Raw genomic sequence first — 19,697 nt, 5'->3', positions numbered from 1 at the left:
CAGGTCAGGAATTCTCTCTTACTATGGGTCTGTCTACACTACAAACACTGCAGAGGCACAGCTGCAGCACTTTGGTGTAGACAGTTATTACAGCCATGGAAGGGGTTTTTTCATCACTGTAGTAAATCCAGCCCCTTGAGAGGTAGTAGTTAGATGGACGGTAGAATTCTTCTGCCTGTCAGAGGCGGGAGGCGTGAACATTTTTCACACCCCTAAGCAACGTCGCTAGGTCAACCTAAGTTTTTAGGTGTAGACCAGGCGTATGTGTTTGTACAGTGTCTACAACAGTGAAACATCAGTCTTGACTGAGGCTGTAGGTGCTACTGTAATATAAATAAGTCTTTGCAGAATGCGCAGATTCTTTTCTCCGTTCTTTAGGAATGCAACGTATTCAGTCAGTCACTCATAGGTGAAGGGATTTGGGGTTTGGAATTTTTTCATACAAGCAATTGTTGTACTTGTGATTGTCATAGCGTTTTGTGATCTCAAATTGGAGGTGTGGTGGTACATTCAATTGTGAATAGAAGTGGAGGTCCTTATATGTATTTAACATGTGGTCTAGACATTTGTAACTTATGTTTTAAAAAGCTTATATTGATTAAACAAACAAAGCTTTGACATTGCAGTGCCTAGTAGTCAAAACACTGGATCTATATAAAAAATCTTTGGTGTACTTTATGTAAGAATTTGCACATATCTATTTCAGAAATTGTGGGATTTTTTTTAACATCTCCTCCAGCATTCGTTTATTTTTTATCTTTATTCTTTCATGCTTTTCTGGGTATAGCAAAAATTTTGTTGAGGTAATATTGATGGGATTTGAAAGCTTAAAAAAATGTTATTTATAACAAATGTTTTATCCCTTACTCTTAAAAGCCTGGTCTCTATCCACAACATTGTAATGAGTTTCTCCTTTGCTCTCTTTGTCAGCAGTGGGTAGTAGTATGAATTATTTCTTTTTAAGTTTCTCCCTGAATAGCAAACTGCCTGTGGCTCAACTTCTCCTTCTCACTTTACTACCTTTCACTGAAATTACTTGTGATTTAGGAAATAGTCTTTTGCAAGCTCTCTGTGCAAGTATAGAGTGAGCCTTGTTAGTGTCTGTTCTGCAGTACTAACTAAGGATATGTCTATACTGCAAAGAAAAACCTGCAACACAGAGTCTGAGACTGGGTCAATTGACTTGGGCTTGGGAAGCGGGGCTAAAAATAGCTGAGTAGATTTTCCCACTCAGGCTGGAGCCCGGGCTCTGAAACCTGGTGAGGTGGGAGGGTCTCATAGTCCTGGCTCCAGCCCAACCAGCAGTGTCTACACTGCTATCTTTTAGCCCCGCAAGCCCAAGTCAGTTGGGCCCAGGCTCTGAGACACGGTGTCATGGATTTTTCTTTGCAATGTAGACGTATCCTTAAGTGCTGGCCTGTGCTCTCCCCTGTACAACACATGGAGTAAATATTATTTATACCAGTTTACCATTTGTTTTCTTACCTTGGCTGCCTCTGGTGAAGAAAACTATAGCTTGTGCTTCCCTAAGTGAACTTTAGTGCTCACGGAAAGCGTGAAGTTTAACAGTCCTGGCAACTGAAGTCCTGTGTATTCATCCACTGGGATGCAGCTTCCTCATGCTTCCCTGTCTTAGAGAGATTAGGGAAAAGAGGATAGTTCTTGGATCTCTGCTTTGAGGTTCTGAGTGTAAATTAGGCACTTACTGGAAAACAGTAACCTTAGAAAGAAGAAAAGGAGTACTTGTGGCACCTTAGAGACTCACAAATTTGAGCATAAGCTTTTGTGAGCTACGAAATAAATTTGTGAGTCTCTAAGGTGCCCCAGGTACTCCTTTTCTTTTTGCGAATACAGACTAACACAGCTGCTACTCAGTAACCTTAGAGAAAACAGTAACTCTACCTAGCCTTTCACACCTACCTTCTTCCTCTCTCCTAAGGATATTTAAGGTGATACCATGCTACTCAGTTACTTTTGACTGCCATCAGCTACGAGTACAGCCTCGGCTGTGTCCATCCATACTGCTGTCTGTTCCTCTAGAAAATTGCCTCTGGTTTTTCTAACTAGTGTTGGGATAGTTTAGTCTGAACTTCTGGCCTGGTAGGGACCTCCCCCCATTTGTGGCTCCTCTGAGCCTTGTCTGCTTTGTTGAATCTGATGGTGTGAGCCTCAGCCATCTGTAACACGAAGGCTTTCAGTTGTATCCCATCTGTGGTAGCACTATGGCCAGAACCAAAGCCCACTGGAGTAAATGGGGAGGGGGATTTCTGTTGACATCAGTGAGCTTTGGATCAGCATGTTTGGTGCTTGTTCTGTCTCAAGAAAATGCTCAGTCTGAGATGCTCTCTAGCCATCACGTCTCTCAAAGATAGAGAGCCACGCCAATATTTTCTCGTTGTTTCCTTGTTCTCTCTTGTCTGTCTGTATCCATCTGTTGTAAGCTCTTTAGGGCAGAGATTGTCACTTTGTGTTGAGAAGCATCTAGCATAATGGGATCTTGGTCCATGACTAGAGCTCCTGAGGCTACGGTATAACTACTACTACTAATAGTAATTCAAGCTCTGTTCCCTGGACATCAACATGTAGGCTTTATCCCCCAATGCTGAGCACCTGGAGGAGTCAGCATTAAAGTCTTGATCCTGGCCAGCCAATTCTGGTCCCAATAACTATGCACCTTTGATGCTTAGGGACTCCTCAACATCATCCCATATAGCAAGCTTTGTCTTCAGAAGGTTGGTTTTGTTCCCCGTGTCTTCACATTGGGAGTTTAAAGAGGACTATTCTGCCTTCAAGTGTCACATTTATCTGCTTGTCAAGTCCATGTAAGAGGCCTGTGGAGCCCTGAAGGATTTTGCTCCCCAGCATCTGGATTCTTTCTTTGAGCCAAGAAGTTGCAGCAGTTGAGCCATGAGCTCCATGAGTCTATCCAGCATGGTCCTGAGTTAGCTGTGACATTAAGAGGTATAAGGAGCTGGAGGAGACATAGCAAAAGGGGAGGGTACAGACTCCTAGATCTATTTGCTTGTTCTACTACAGACTATAGTAAACAAACTACTGCGTGCATACTCTTCTTAATATACCTGTGCTCTCTTTCAGCATTGAATGTCATGGTAATCTGAGCTAGAACATCAAAGCAATCAGTAGAACCCACCAGGTTGCATATGGTTTCAAAATTATTTTGAAAGAAAATCACAAATTGGGCCAGGTTTGCCAAAAGGTGCATGCCCTAAAGGCCCGTCAGCACTACAGTGATAACCAATTCAGGCATCCAAAGTTTTTATCAGGTTATGGAAACATGAGACATCTGTACTACAACTTTTAACCATATTAAGGCTCAGTCCCCTGACTCAGTTATAGTTTTAAAGGTAGGGGCTTAGTGAATCTTCCAGCCAACCTGGTTTATGATTACAGTTTTTATTACAAAATATGGAACCCAGCAAGTTTTTTAAAGTTTTGTGTTTCAGTCAGTAAACATTTTAAATCAGCTCCTTTCAACTTCAATTAAAATCACTGAATTTTACTATAAATTCTCATATGACATCTGTCTGTACTGCAGACATTTTTTATTTTAAAAATCCTATGCAGTGAGCATTTTAACATCTCTCAAAAACAAATAATGTAAGTTGCCAAGATGCAAAGTAGCTACAAAATATATGAAAGAAATGACTTTTTCTATAGGCCTTTGCTAACTAATTAAGAAGTTAAATCATCTAAATTTATAACCGACCACAATGTCTCCAAACAAATGACATTTGTGTCCAAGATTTACCAAATACAGATTATACCAACAATAGACACTTTGAAAACTATTTATAGATTTATAGATTCCAAGGCCAAAAGGGACCATTGTGATCATTCTAGTCTGACCTCTTGTATAACATCGGCCCTAGAACTTCCCCAAATAATTCCTAGAGCCGATCTTTTAGAAAAACATCCAGTCTTGATATAAAAATTGTCAGTGATGGAGACCGTGCCAGGACCCTATTGATAAGTCTCAAGTTATAAAGCCTCTGAATTCCTCTGCAAAAAAGAAATAATTTTGTAGCCAGTTCAAGAAATGCCTTCAGCATTGATACAATTCACTTACAATTCAGAACCAGCTGTTTGTCCCCAGGGGGGACCTTTTGTAGTGATAATCAAGGTGGGTCAACGGCTGGAAATGGCCCACCTTGATTATCACTACAATAGGTAGTCTCTCTCCCCCCCCCCCCCCCCCGCTGGTAATAGCTCACCTTACCTGATCACTCTCATTACAGTGTGTATGGTAAAACCCATTGTTTCATGTTCTCTTTGTATATAAATCTCCCCACTGTATTTTCCACTGAATGCATCCGATGAAGTGAGCTGTAGCTCATGAAAGCTTATGCTCAGATAAATAAATTTGTTAGTCTCTAAAGTGCCACAAGTACTCCTTTTCTAATCTGTCAGTGATTCTAAGAGGAAAGTAAAGAAACATACCAAAGAAAAGGAGCTGGGGAGTCCTACAAACAGTAGGTAATTCAACTTGATATAAATTGTGTCGGTTTGCAGGGAGAGTCCTTAATTTAGTTGAGAACTAAAAACTGGAAACCTTATGAACTGAAATTCAGAAGCTATATACTTTATAAACCAAAAGATGTAAGCAGGTGTATGGATGCAAATCCGTATCTAGCAATCCTTAGAGATTTATGACCAGAGACTGTCAAGTAAGCAGTGTTATAAAAAAGATTGAAATTGAGCAAATACTTTGTTATTAGATGTTCACTTCTACAAGTGCCTTGCTCTACTTTGTTCGAAAAAGTAAATTTTCACTTGTTTAATCTTCTGACTTTCAATCTTTGAAGGCTTGGGACCGATCCTCAACAGGTATAAATCAGCACAGCTCCAATGATGTGAATTAGCATAGCTCTATTAACATCTGCTGAGAATCCCGTACCATAATTATTTGCATATAGGAATCAGAGGTAGATTATTGTATAACAACACCAATATAAACCATTCAAGCATTAATTAAAATTATTCAAACTCCTGTTCCTCCCCTTGTTTCCTGCACGGAGACCTTATCCTGAAAACTGAGGGGAAGAACCCAGTTTTAGTCTTCGATTAGTTAGATTGGTCACTTTCAGTGACCAAAGCTTTTGTCATTTGTAATGACAAGTGTCATTTTAATTGTTAAATTGATCTTTGCTTCAGCTAAGTAGCTCATGTTCTGATCAATTTACTTGCATCCCTAGAGATGTTCAGTTGGCTAGTTTGCCATTTGGATTCTTGATTAATTGTGGAATGAAATGTTGTTTCAGATGCTGCCTCAGAGATTACTGCTTTCATATTTATGCACAAATACCAAAAATCTGTGTGACTTTTCCTGTGTGGATAAGAAACATGTCTTTGGAGTCTTTTTCAGGTTTGGCTCCATAGTTATGGTTTCTTTGATATTTGTGTGCTGAAATCATGTTTTAAAAGAAAATAGTAAACTTGATAAGTTGAGGGTAAGTGCTCCTTCAACTTACCCAGTTATGTTGAATCCTGCTCTGGAGCAGTGGAAAATCTGACCTATTGCAGAGATGATGAGGGTGATCTCTGTAGTCAGTTACTACTTATGCACCCTTCCCTCACCTGACTGATTACAATAATAAAGTATTAATGTGTGTTTTCCCTGTAAAATGCTTGTGGCCTCCCTGGTTGGTTGCAATGACAAGGGAATGTATCTGAGCCCAGTTTGAAACTTATTTTGTAGCTTTAAATGTTGTCACAGGCCATACATGCTTATTAAGCATGAGAAAAGACTACAAAAAGAAAAGGTACTCAACATTTGCTGAGAAGAAAAAGCATGAAATAATTGTTATAAAAATATTTTAAGGCTGACCTTACTCTAAAAATTAGTGTCTGAACAACCTAGCTTTATTAATAAATGGTCTTTCTAGTGCTTATAAGGTGCCATTTAAAATGGGCTAATTCTGAACAATCAAACAGATTTTTAAAAGCTCAGTAACCTGTGGGCACTGCTAAATCAATATATGTAGCAGTCACTTAAGTGTATGCACATAAGATGTCTATTTGGTTAATTATCTCCCAAATCTTTTTAGAATAATCTTTTTTGTTGTTAGCATTCTAAAAATGTACCCTTACAGAAGATACACAAATAGCAAAACGAGGAATTTTTTAGAATAATGAAGATACTTAATGACATTTTTTTCTGTCTGCAAAACGATATTTAAAATAGGAATTTAACATTTACTTGGAATTAAAGTTAAAAATACCCAATCACAAGTGTCAGAATAGTTGTGAAGAAATTTCAACTTAAATATTTGATCCTGATCATAAAAATACATAGCAACAAAACTTGTTCTAATTCTTTGATCTTGCAAAAGCTTGTTTTTGATTTCTTCAGTGGTTTCTTTGTGTAACATGAGTTGATTAACATTTTAATAAATTTTAAAGCACAAATTAATGAATGTGTCGCACATATGCACGTTGTATCAGGTTTTATTAAAGCAGAAAAATTACAAAATCAATTATCAAAAACATTCTTCTGGGAAGGAAGAAGTTAAACTGCCCTCCAGCTGTTCAGACACAAAGGACACTTTAGATTAGCGGGTGCATAATTTTTGCTTATTTTTCACAGGTTAGGAATTAAATGGAATTTAAGGCACATGGCTTTCTATTCAACAGCAGTCCAGAGAGCCCTTCCTAAAAATCAGAGGGGTAGCCGTGTTAGTCTGGATCTGTAAAAGTGGCAAAGACTCCTGTGGCACCTTATAGACTAACAGACGTATTGGAGCATAAGCTTTTGTGGGTGAATACCCACTTCGTTAGATGCGTGGCTGGAAATTTCCACTACGTGCATCTGACGAAGTGAGTATTCACCCACGAAAGCTTATGCTCCAATACGTCTGTTAGTTTATAAGGTGCCACAGGACTCTTTGCCACTCTTTCTAAAAATGTAACATTTGGGGGGAATTGTACTGTGACAGATTGTTGGACTGGGAGATCTGATGGTCCATGAGGAGATCTTTAAAGCCCTGCAGATCTGCGGATATTTACTTTAGTGGATTGGATGTGGATACAATTTTTGTATCTGCGCAGGGCTCTAGAGATCTTTCCCCTCATGAAGTTGGTCTTCTGAATTAAAAAGTTGGAGAGCTTTTGCTATACAGTATATGGCTTGGTATCATAGAGTTGCCCTACTGATCCCCCTTGTAAAGGTCTACGCTCAAAGCTGTTCCCATGTTGTTAAGGCTATCTGTGCTATATAATTTATTCGTTAGTATATAACGTTTTAACTGACCAAAGACAAGATGTTGAGTTTGGGCTGAAATTGAACTTTGATTTGAAAGTTCCGCTCAATCAATCTAAACAGTTTGTCTTCTTTCACTTCCTTTCTTTTCTTCTTCCTCCTTGGTTTTCATTTCATATACATTAAGAAGATAATGGAATAGTAATCTGTACTCCGGCATTCTCACTTTGAATCTCATGCTTTAGGTCCACTGAGTGAGTAACTGTGTTTCAAAATAGATACAGACTTTGTTTATAGTCCAGAAAGACTGGAGAGAGTTCTGAATCAATAGTGCTATACAGGAACTTATAGCTTAGCTAGGCACAATTACGTGTTTAAACCTCATCTGGCACACACTTTGAAGACGCTATTATTTTTGTAGAGCAAAAAAGCAAAACATATTTGATCTAAAAAAATCAAACTAAATGACATAGTGTTTGTCACAGTATCAAAGGAGAACCTAAATAGTAAACAGGTAATGATTCTTTTGTGTTGCCTGTGACATTTGTCTTGCAAGCATTTAGACAGACAGACAAAAAAAAACAACAAAACACCCCAACAATATCTTAGGTGTTTAACCTTTGAGGGGAGCCACCTTTTCTTTGGAAGACCTACTGTTTAAAAATATTATGTTAGTATTTAGAATTGGTCTTCATTAATTGTTCTTCCTCTTTGCTGCTGCTGCTACTTCCTATTTGAGAATTCATCCTAGTGAGTTAGAAGTAGAGAGCACTGTGCAGATACAAAATTTGTATCTGCATCCACTCCATGATCTGCAAACATGGTCTGTGGATATAAAGTGGGTATCCGCAGATTTGCAGGGCTCTAGTTACAAGCAACACATTTCCTGCATATAAAATTGTTTGACTTTTTGGAACAAAATATTATAAAATATGACAACCTCTAATACAGGTTAATAGAGTATTCTACCACGGAGGAGAGCGAATACACAAAGCCTAGCACTTTAGCAATTTAATATAAACAGTATTTATTGTAAATGTATTATTCAGTGTAACGTATAGTTTAGTAACTAACATTCTTAGACTGGAAATATTGATATACAAAATTTACTTGCTAATACTTAACCATTAAAATGTATCTTTACTAATGTAAATTCTGTAAGAATTTCATTTTTTTTTTAAATGAATGCTTTTATTAGTAAGGCTAAATCCTGCTCACTATATTCAGGTAAAGTAGTTTCACTGACTTCAGTAGGTTTACTCATGAAAATGGTGAATATGACATGTCCTGAAGTGATTTATCTATTCTTGTTCATCAAATTTATAAAATTTATCTTTATCTTCCTATTGTATATTCTGTATGCCTATCCTGTAACTTAAAAAACACAAAAGATAAAAGGACTGCCTGTTAATATAATCACCCCTACTCTTAACCCTTTCTCTCCTCAATAGCCTGAGTAAAGAGAGAAGACAATATGGGCTTTGCAGCATTCCTGTGGGCTAATAAATCCAAGGAACTATCACAGAAAATGCTCTGCCAGCAGCTCCCTCTTATTTCTATTGAGGGCATGCCAGCTCAAGTGACTCTGCTGATCTCAGATGTGGTACTGTGTCATATGAGGAAAAGAGATCTATTGTCTCTCATAGAAATAATGGTTTTCTGGCTTAGTACTTGGAAGAATTATCCAAACATTGCTTTCCATCAGGGTTATTTGATTTTGTTGTTCCCACTTTGTTTCACATTTTCTTTGGAAGTGCCAAGATAAAGACACCATTCTCCTCTTAAAAACATCTGATTGTAAGATGTGTGTTTGATGTGACGGCAACTATCAGTGAGGAAGAGAACATGATATAACTGCAAACATTTGAAGCAGATGTAACAGAATAATGGGATAAAAGTGAGATGAATAGCAGGAAAAAAAACTTTGCAGTGGGAGGGAGCTGTTGAAGTTAGAAAATTGGGGGAAGCTCTGTCACTTGAAATGTTCTAAAACTGGAGAAAGCACTACAAAATGTACTTCAGGGAATAATTGTGCACTCTTTGGGGCATGGACTTAAGACTTGTTTTCTTTATAAAAATATTCTAACACTTTAGATTGGCATTATGTTTCAGTCTAATATTTAGAAGTTATGTTACATGTATTATGTTGGACTTTGCTTTTTTTAAAGCATTTCTAATAAAAGCAGACATGTTTGCACTAGTAAATGTGACCTTGTTCTCCTCTTAGATTCTAACATTTGAGACTAAGAATCCAACGGAACTAGCTGAGCGTTTGCGTTCTGTATGCGGAAACCAGAGCAACGCCTATGCCCGTCTGCTTGAATACCGTTTAAATGCTTTGCGTGGACTCTGGAATGCCCAGCGCCAGCTAGCCTTGGAAGAACAACATGAACGGGAAAATTCTGGGGATGAAGAAACATTGGCCTTGCTCAAGCGTCAGGGTTTGTTACAGCAACCTGAGCAGGCACCATTTACTTCACGGATGGGACTTCTATTGGTCTTTCCTCTCATTCAGTCTCAAAGTAGAACAGACCCTTCTCTCTGTAACATAACTGCTGAGGTACTGTTGAATTGCCTTCGAGATTGCCAGCCTTTGAGTTTGACTAAGGAACCAGCTGACTGTCTTAATGGAATTGAATCTTTGCTCTGCTCCTGGTTGGAGGAAACATCTGCCTCAGGCCAACAGATTCCATATAAGCAAAAAGAGAATGCTGCTGCTGCCCTTGTTGCCTTGGCCTGTGCAAGGTAAGAAGAATCTATATTAGACACATGTCATGGTTGATGATGGTAGCATGTGTTTGTGCTAAAGAATGGCAGAAATTATAATGTGGTCATGCTGTGGAGAAGCTTTTCATTTTACACTAACCAGTAGTCTCTTCATATTAAAAATTGGTTGGAAAAGATTAAACCAATATGAGAAATATAAATACTTAGGTCATGTGGAAGCAGAAATATTTAGGTTAGGACTGTCTCTTGTCTGTGTGGTTTCCTTTACTGTGTTGAACTCCTCTGTAAGGATGGTTGACACAAGATACTAAACATTCTCTTCATCCTCTTTTAATAAATGGGGAAAGGTTTTTCTGACCTCTCCCTGTGCTCTGTGTCCCTGGTCCTGCAGCTTATTTGTCCTGGGCTTATATAGAGGTCGATGTACTGCAGGAGGTCTTTTTCATTCAACTGCCACTTTACATAGACAAGCCCTCAGAGGAAGTAAGTTGTGCTAATTCGGTTTTTCTTGGACAAAAAATGGTGTAGGCTAAGACTTTCAAAATTAACCTTTGTTTGTGTGTGTTTGTTTTTTTTTTTTGTTTTTTGTCGGTGTCCTACTTCACTTTAAAGGCTCCTGATTTTTAGAGGGCTGGTGTTTAGCAATTTCTGAAAATCGTGACCCTCTAATGTACACCAAATCGGTTGTAACATCTGAAAATCTTGACATCAGTTTTTTAAATACTTCTGGGCTGAGATGTTATCTGCCAATTTTAACTGAATAAGGTGCAAAGGTAGAATTATAAACCCAAGAAATGTATGTTTTATAATGGAAACTAGCAAATGGTTAGAGAAGTGTTATCAGGTGATGATGTAATAGGTTTCTTTATAAAGGCTACCTGTGGAAAAAGACTGATGTAGTTTGACCTACTGGCTTATAGGTAGACTGAATTTGAATACGAACACCATATTTTTTTACTATATCTTTCAAATTCCCTCTGCTTTGAATAATAGCCTTCTACATAAAGTGTATTTGGCCAGCTTTAGGAAGGATTAGCTGAGGTAAACTCATGATATTTTTTAAAAATTACTTTAATCTGAACTGATTGATAAACTGGGCTCAAGCAAACAGTATGAGTTTTAATAAGTCCAAATGTAAAATTATACATCTAGGAACAAAGAATGGGAGACTTTCTCCTGGGAAGCAGTGACTCTTAAAAAGACTTGAGGGCCATGGTGGAAAATCAGTTGAACATGAGCTCCTAGTGCGACATAGTGGCCAAAAAGGCTAATGTGATCCTCAGATATATAAGTAGGAATCCTGAGTAAGAGTAGGAAGGTTATATTACCTCTATATTTGGCACTGATGCAACAACTACTGGAATACTGTTTTCCATTCTGGTGTCTGCAATTCAAGAAGCATGCGATAAATTGGAGTGGGTTCAGAGAAGAGCCACGAGGGTGATTAAAAGATTGGAAAACTCGCCTTATAGTGATAGACTCCAGAAGCTCAATCTGTTTTGCTTAACCAAGAGAAGATTAAGGAGTTGGGGAAGAGATTTGATTCCAGTCTAGAAGTACCTGTATGGGGGAACAAAACTTTGAGAATGGGTTCTTCAGTCTAGTTGACAAAGTTATAAGAAGTGCTGGGAGTTGAAGCTAGACAAATTCACACTAGAAATAAAGCACAATTAACCACTGGAACACCTTACCAAGGGTTATGGTGGATTCTACATCACTGGCAATTTTAAAATCAAGATTGAATCTTTTTCTAAAAGATCTGCTGTAATTGAAACAAATTAATTCAGGGAATTCCTATGCAGGGTTACACAGGAGGTCAGATTAGAATACCACAGTAGTATCATCAGGGTTTATAATCTATTAAATGCATTAAATAAAATGTACGTGACAAATAACATTGCTCCAGTTGGGGGTCAATTGTTGCTATCTGGCATATCTAAGTTATTATCAAAAGGCATTGATATTGTCTTTGTGAATTTAAATGGTTAAAAGAACCAAAATTAACTAGCATTGAATTGAAGATCATCTTCTTAGCTTGTCTTTGCAAAGTTATCTACATAATGCTACCTACAGTGTTATAAGAACAGGAGTACTTGTGGCACCTTAGAGACTACAGTGTCATAGTATTTCAAGTTTTGTGTTTACCTACAAAAGCTATGCACTCCTCCATGCATTGGGCACCATTTAGAAAGAAAGAGGCCTTTGAAAGGAGACTGCTATTGATAGTCCTCTTTCAATTCTGGGTGCTTCATTTTCCTAAGGATATAAAAGCAATGGGATGAATATTGTTTTAAAAAACTGATAAAAATTCTTGGGGGGGAAATAGAAATTGAGCATTTCAAAGAGGGAATGCCAAAAGACTGTCAACCATTAGAGGCTTTTTCCAGGGCGTAGCACTACTAAAGTTTTGTACAAAACTAATGTAATCTGCTTTCTTAGTTTCTATATGGACCTGCAAGTTAAACATTTTGTAGAAGCTACTAAAGAGAGCCCCTTCAGTTGGGGAAGAACCCAGTATAAGAAAATTTTGGTAGTGGCCTAAACAATTAAGAGAGATCTACTGTTCAACTTCTTTGACAAACACTTGCAAGTGTATACCCCAAGTTCTATTCCTAGTCTTGAGATTTTTAAATTCCTGTTAAGGATAATCAATTGCGGAAAGCACTTGACTATCCCTTTGAAGCCTTCATTTGCAACACTTATAAACCAAATATAGTCCTTCAGGCTGCATAGACTTCATTATTGTTCTTAAATTATGAATAAAAAGAATCTAAGATGCTCTAAAGGTGATTCCCAGTTGCCCTACCTTGTATATTGTTTATGGAGCTGCCTGTGGCAGCAGATGCCCAAAATAAGAAGTGGATTCAGAGCTGGCAGTTAGATAACATCCTTCCCTCTGTCCCCTCTTCGTTTGTGTTACCCCAGAGTGGGGTGGAAATAATGCAGAAGAAGGATGCAAACAGGAAAGAAGTTGGCTTATTGAGAGTGAAAATATCACTGAGGTTTTACAAGTTGTCACTGGACATTGTGTCTTAAATGTCTGTTGTCCTTTGTTGCCTTGCATACAAATTAGTGTATTTTCCATGAACAAAGACTTCTAACTCTTATTTTAATTATTTTCCTAGGGGATCACTGAAAACTTTTGTTCACACAGTCCATCTATTACAGAAACAGACAGACCTGGGATCCTTGCCTGTGGCTGATATATTGTACAGGTGGGTAATAACTTTTCTAATTGTAGCTCTTTTGCATCAACCTTGAAAATGTGTAAATATTCAAGATAAAAGATCAGTCTCAAAATGTGATCCATCGACACATCCAAGACTTTATAGTTACTCAAATGAAAATTTGGAAGCCCTAGGAAAAATTGGAAATCTGGTTAATTGAGGAAGGATAATGATAAAAGGCTAATTCTCAAGGTATGTTAATTTTTTAAAAATTAAATGACTAAAGTTCCCTTAAAATGGCTTAATTATGAACTGTAACATAGAGATAAGAAATTTCCCATTTGAAAAATATCTTTAATCTTAATTTTCAAGCTGGTTAATTGTTGCTTTTATTATTACTCTGAAAACATTTTCTTGCTCTGTATTCTTTTTGGTTTAAAGGTTGCTGCTTCTGGAAGGCGGGCCTGGATCTCCCTCCTGTTTGCTTGGGGGAAAACACATGGTATCTTGGGGGTTTGAAGATATGTTACCTGCACCTGATGCCAACAGTGGCTCCAGCTCTGAAAACAAAGGTGAAGAGTTTGTTTTATGACTATACTAACGTCACTTAAGAGGATCAGATTTTTTTTTTTGCATTGATAGTAGAGTATTTTTTTTCTATATCTAAAGCTTTAGAATTTGAGAAGTTCTTTTTCTTTCTGTTGGAAAGAGTATAAAAGCAGTCACGAGGCATCACAAAGAGAACACATGGGGCCATGTTTTTCAGAAGATAGCGTGACTGGGCATCTGTAGGAACATGCAAGCACCTGTTATATCTGCAAACCCCCATGTTTGTGCAAGAAGATGGCTATATAGGCACCCAGTTTTCCAACTTGCACATTCAAAAACAGACTAATGGACATGGACTTAGTTTTACAGGCAGCCTGTTATTACTGGGTCATCTTTGTAAAATAGACCAGTAGTACACAATCATGTAAACTTGATGGAGATGGGTACATGAGTGAATAGTGCTTCCTTTGGTTGCTTTTTTTTTTTTTTTTTTTTTTTTTTTTTGAGTAGGGGGTTAACTGGAAGAAACGAGTCCACTTATATTAAAATTAATAAAGTTTTAGCTGCCTAAAGGGACGTTTTAAATCTGCATATTCTTGTAGTGCAATGGATTGTATCACTTTACTAAACACTAGCTATTGGCTTCAATGTATGGGTACAACTCAGTTACTGGTGAGGACTGAATGTCATTTTTAAACATGGCTAGTGATCTGGGGTATAAATTTAGGATACTATCGAGCAATATGCATAGCAGAACTCATTGATTTCAATGGGAATTTTGCACAAAGATTAAATTGAGGATAGTTTTTATAACAGAACTTTTTGTTTTTTGTCTAATGCGTTATTGTCACATTTATTAATGGGAAAGTGATTAACTTTAGGACTGCCAATGTTTCTGTCCTTTCTCTTCCTTACCCATCCTCCTCTGCTCTCACTTATCTCTTTCTGTGCCTTTCCTGTTCTTTGCTCTGTATTTCCTTGCCTGCGGCAATTCCCACCACTTCCCTAATTCTGTTGCTATAAAGATAAGCAATGAAATAGTTAATGTTGGTGTTGAAGTGTCATCAGACTTCAGTTGACATATCAGTGAGATCACTGGAGATGAAAGGAATTCACACCTCTGAGTCATTGTGTCAGCTTGCCTACAGACTCAGGAAGACAAATATATTGGTTTACACTCTATGCATGTTTGGAAGCTTATGTTTGCAACCATGAGGACTAGGAAGTTACTTGTTCTGAAAAAAATGAAAGCTTAGATTCTGTGATCTGAGTATGTAATGTGAACTACCTAAATACATTAAGTGGGCTGGTTATTTGACATCCCTGCATTAATATTATATCTTGCGTGCCATACATGTATCATTGCAGCCAGATTTTTCCATTCTCCCCAACCACCCTCTTACCCCCATACCTTTTTTTGCTTGCTTGTTAGTTTTCTACTTCTGACGTAGATGAGTTAAAAGGTTTGGTAGAGATCTCATCCTCCTTGATCAAAGATCTTTCTCTCTCAGTTAACAAAGATCTGAGAAACAAACGTCTAGATGTAAGAGCAATACTGAGTTCCACTAGCATTTACTGGCACCAACAATTATATCTTAAATGCCCTGGTTTAGATTTTTTTTTTCACACAGTTACAGATGGTATGTTAAGGTTACAGTGGTGGTCTTGAACAGAAAAGCATGCCATATTCATAAACCTTGGGTGTTATCTCCCTTTTCAGTATGCTGAAGTGTGAGCAACAGTAGCCTCCTCTTGATACCCTAGAAACAGGAGTTAAATCCTTCTATTCTTTTCAAGCAAAACCAAAGAAAATGGTCTTTTTGCTCCATTACAACCTTCAGAAAGTATTTAATAGAAAATTATGTTTAAAATGTATTGTAAGGAATAATTTTAGATTCTGGCAGTGAAGGTAAAGCATTTTCATCTGAAATGAGTCCTGTTGATGATGTCTTATTACTGAGCACGGTTAAATGCAGCATTCTGACTTGCACCGTAGCCAGGCTTGAATAGTGTGCAGCCAGAAATGTGCGGGGGCTCTCTGATCCTGTCCTGAACTCTGAGCCAGAACACATGGGGGGTGTTAAGATTAGACCTTAAACTCTGAGCCATGTTGCATAACAGGTAAGAAAGCAATACAGAGATAGGGAACTTCTCAAGTGTTTATCATCCATATCTGAGAAACCAGATCATTACTACCTGATGCCATTTTGCGTACTTGATTGAGCAGCTGGGTGCATGTTACACTGTTCTCGTTCAAGTTGCTTGGAAGCACTTCACATTGTTCGTATAATTTATTTCATATTTTAATATATGTACATTAGCAATCTGGGGAAATTGTAAATACACAGTTATGCATAACTGGGTACAGTCATGGTTGAGTGCCTGCTAAAATGGGGCATTGGTCCTTGATTGGTCATCTTAGAAGTGACTGTAATACAAATAATAATTTATATATAAATATAAACTTTACCTCTTCTGACTAGAGAAGAAGAGGAACTCTCATTGGTTTTCAGTCAGTGTCCTAAGAGCTGCAGTGACACATTCATTTTAGATAACCATTGTAGCTCTGCTGTCCGTAAAAGGTCTCCACTCAATGCTTCCTTCCTATTTCAGATGCAGACTTAGGGCGCTGTCTTGCAGCAGATGGACTTTATCTTTATACAACTAATTCAGTAGGCAGAGGAGTAAGCAAATTAGGATCTGGATTACACGGTACTTTACGGTAAGCCACAGTATTGTGATATTTCTGCCTTTGCAGATCTATTATCCTGTCTAGATAAATCTTTGTTGTCAGAGGACCTGATATGCATATGATGCATCTAATATTTTGTTCACTAAATCATTTTTCAGTGATTGAGATTTAGTGATTTGATTTCCCCCCTTCTTATACTGAAAATTACTGCCATTAAATATCTTCCTTGTCTAACATGGCCCATATTTTGAGATGTTTTCCTTTATAGAATATTGTAGGCATAAATTTATTCTTCCCTGGGAGCAGTTGACTGTGGCAAGTGGGGACAGCCTCTGTACCTAGGGAACGAGACTGACTGAGCGACACCAAGAAGCTTCTCTTTCTTCTCCCCCCCCCCCGGTCTCTGATATCCGTTGGCCAGATGGATCAAGGGGAGCTCATTCACCAGCTACCAGGATTTAACCTGTGACAGGGGCCACGTGGAGCTCTTTTGACTCTGTTCCAGTACCCCCACCCTGAGCTAGGCCTGGGAATCTGGCCTGACTGGTACTGCGAGACTAGCCAGTCACCCATTTGGGAGTCAGGAAGGAATTTTTTTCTCCCATGAGCCAATTGGCAGAGGACGAAGGAATTTTTCATCTTCCTCACAGCACCTTCAAGCCACAGTAGGCTGAGTAAGAATACACTTAGTACCTAAATGAGGTACTTGGTTGAGTTATGAATTCATTCATGAATTCAACTTGCGGCCCTTTTCCAGTGGAGTTGAAAGGATAAAATGAATGGTTCCCAGAGGTAAAAAACCTGGGATTTTGGTGGTGGCCTTGGGCTCATGGGATAGGGTGAGTCCCTCATGAGTTGAGGTCCTGTTCCTTCTGTACCCTCCATCCCCCTCGTGGAGGGGTGGGTGGTTGGACTCGGAATGAGCTGAGCCCTGAGGAGAGCCTACCCCGAGTTACTGTTTATACAGTGGGGTTACAGGGCTCCTACATTGGAACCAATGAAATGCCTCTATAGGAGAGCATCGATGATGGGCAGGTAGTGCCCCTTTCTTGTGTTTAAGTTTAGTAAAAGTTGTGGCCTGCTGCTTAAAATCCATCCATCTCATTTCACCACCATGTCCGCATCAAACCTTGGTAGTTAAGAATTTATATCTCCTACGTTACAAATTTCAGTCCTGTGCAATTCACAATACAAATTATTAGCACAGATGTGACTTGTTCCCTCTCTTCATTCTTCCTTGCTTATGATTCTTGAATCTTCAGAGTCTTCACATGCTTAAAACCACTATGTTAAATAGATACATGGATTTGTAGCTAGATTCAAATAAAGCTTAAGAAATGTTTGAAAAGGTGCAGCATATTTAAAGGTTGTAATGTCTTGCTTTTTCCCCAGAGGCTTTGTATACTGTCGTAATGAGGAGTTGGAGACTGGATGGGTTGCTTTTGGCAATGGCAAACTTCTTCATCGGCCTGTCTCTTTTGATAATAAGCCTCACTCCCTTTTCCAGGTCATTGACCAGAATACCCTTCAGGTAAAAAACAAAACAAAAAACAACCTACCAAAACCCTCATGTCTTTATTTCATAATATAGTAAGGAAATGTTCTTAAATTGTCAAAAATAATAATACTGATGTACTTTCAGCAAAATTTCTAATTTAAATTTAATTAGTTCTCTTGTGCTGGGAGTTTGCTTTTTCCCTTCATGAAACTGCTTTTGCAGATCCCCACTGATAGAGTTGCATGTCTGTGACGAAGTGGGAATGTTCTTAATGTTTTCTCTGAATACTGTGTGGGTGCCTCAGTTTCCCCTATGCAGTTCTTAAGTATCCAGGTGGTGGGATAAGGGTGTGTGATTGTGGCAGAGCCCTAGGGTGCCAGTGTGATGGTGTCTGCACAAAGAATGGCCGACAGCCTGTCTTCTGGGAACTGATGGCCTAGGCCCCTCCTCTGCAAAGGTGCCAACTGAAGGTGTTGGAGAACAAAGAGATCCGGTGACCTCCTGGCCCGGGAAAGAGACAGAGGAGAGGAGGGGCTGGAGAGTTTGTTTGGAGCTGGCTGGGGAAATGGGGGGAGGCTCAGATGGGGCTCTGGTCTCCCTGCCTCCCAAGACGGACCTGACTCAGGGATCCTGTTCTCTGTACCTACAAGCTCTGTTTTAGACCATGTTCCTGTCGTCTAATAAACCTTGTGTTTTACTGGCTGGCTGAGAGTCATGTCTGACTGTGGAATTGGGTGCATGATCCACTGGCTTCCCCAGGAGCCCCGCCTGTGCGGACTCACTGTGGGAAGCGCACGGTGTGGACGGGGATGCTGAATGCTCCGAGGTCAGCCCCAGGAAGGTCGAAGTTGTGTAAGCTTCTTGCCCTGGGGAGAGGAGGCTTCCCCAGAGTCCTGACTGGCTTCGTATGGAGTAGTTCCAGAGCATCGCCCGGTGACTCCGTGACAATGTCATGCCTCACAAACCATCTTACAAGTTACATTGTGTTACAGTGTTTATGCGCACACATCGCAAATTAATAGTATTTTAAAACAAAGCAAAATGATCTTTATCTTTAAACCAAATATATTTAGAGCCCCCGATGCCTCCATTTTTCTTAGTACAAAAATGGTTGGCACCTTCACTTTTTGCTATAATTGTGTTTTGCAGACGAGCAACTATCCCTCTTGACAATGTTTTTCCATTGTGGTTTAAAGAAGTTTCACTGAAGAATAAGGAGTAAGGCTGTTTGTCTGTTTCCAGCCATATACAATGTTTCCTCAAATTAAGTGTTTGGATTCCTCATTAAATGAGTTTCCTTCCAGAATTTTGAGCAGAGATTTCAGTAAAGTAGGGTAAAGCAGATAACTATATTAATATTTACATTTTTCTAATGGTACTACATACATTTTTCAGCAATTTGAAACCATGATCTTTTGTCTATTTTTAGATGGATAACTGTGTCTTGCTAGCATAGAATTTGTTAGTGTACAATACATCTATTTAGCAAACTGCATTCTCCCTCAAATCATAACAAATTATAACTAGATAAGTAAGCATAATGAGCCTTGCTCTAGAATAACTAAAAAAACTCACTTTTTAAATTAATAGTCTGAAGAACAGCTTCAAAATGTGAACTGGACTCTCCTTCTTTCTTGCTTTCCTACTGATCTCTAGGTATGTCACATACTCCCCATGCCAGTAAATCACTTCCCAGTTGGCAGTACTATGACCACAGTACATCTTTCTTCAGATGGTACCTATTTCTACTGGATCTGGTCTCCTGCAAGCCTGAATGAAAAAACACCAAAGGGACACTCTGTCTTTATGGATATTTTTGAACTTGTAGTAAGTGTATTTTCAATTACA

At 38.6% G+C, this 19,697-nt stretch overlaps 1 protein-coding gene across 3 annotated transcripts in view; it reads left to right on the top strand.

Annotated features, from left to right (window-relative positions):
- The window catches only part of HECTD4 (HECT domain E3 ubiquitin protein ligase 4), a 125,692-nt gene that overhangs the window by 14,387 nt on the left and 91,608 nt on the right, over window positions 1-19,697 (top strand). For all 3 annotated transcript variants that reach the window (XM_074972732.1, XM_074972731.1, XM_074972730.1), the window contains exons 2-7: window positions 9,444-9,961; window positions 13,069-13,158; window positions 13,552-13,682; window positions 16,273-16,381; window positions 17,744-17,882; window positions 19,506-19,676. In XM_074972732.1, the coding sequence (XP_074828833.1) occupies window positions 9,444-9,961; window positions 13,069-13,158; window positions 13,552-13,682; window positions 16,273-16,381; window positions 17,744-17,882; window positions 19,506-19,676 (1,158 nt within the window). The remainder of the gene's footprint in view (window positions 1-9,443; window positions 9,962-13,068; window positions 13,159-13,551; window positions 13,683-16,272; window positions 16,382-17,743; window positions 17,883-19,505; window positions 19,677-19,697) is intronic.

Source organism: Natator depressus, chromosome 15, assembly GCF_965152275.1.
Source record: "Natator depressus isolate rNatDep1 chromosome 15, rNatDep2.hap1, whole genome shotgun sequence".
Taxonomy (NCBI): Eukaryota; Metazoa; Chordata; order Testudines; family Cheloniidae; genus Natator; species Natator depressus.
This window is presented reverse-complemented; position numbering and strand designations above follow the sequence as displayed.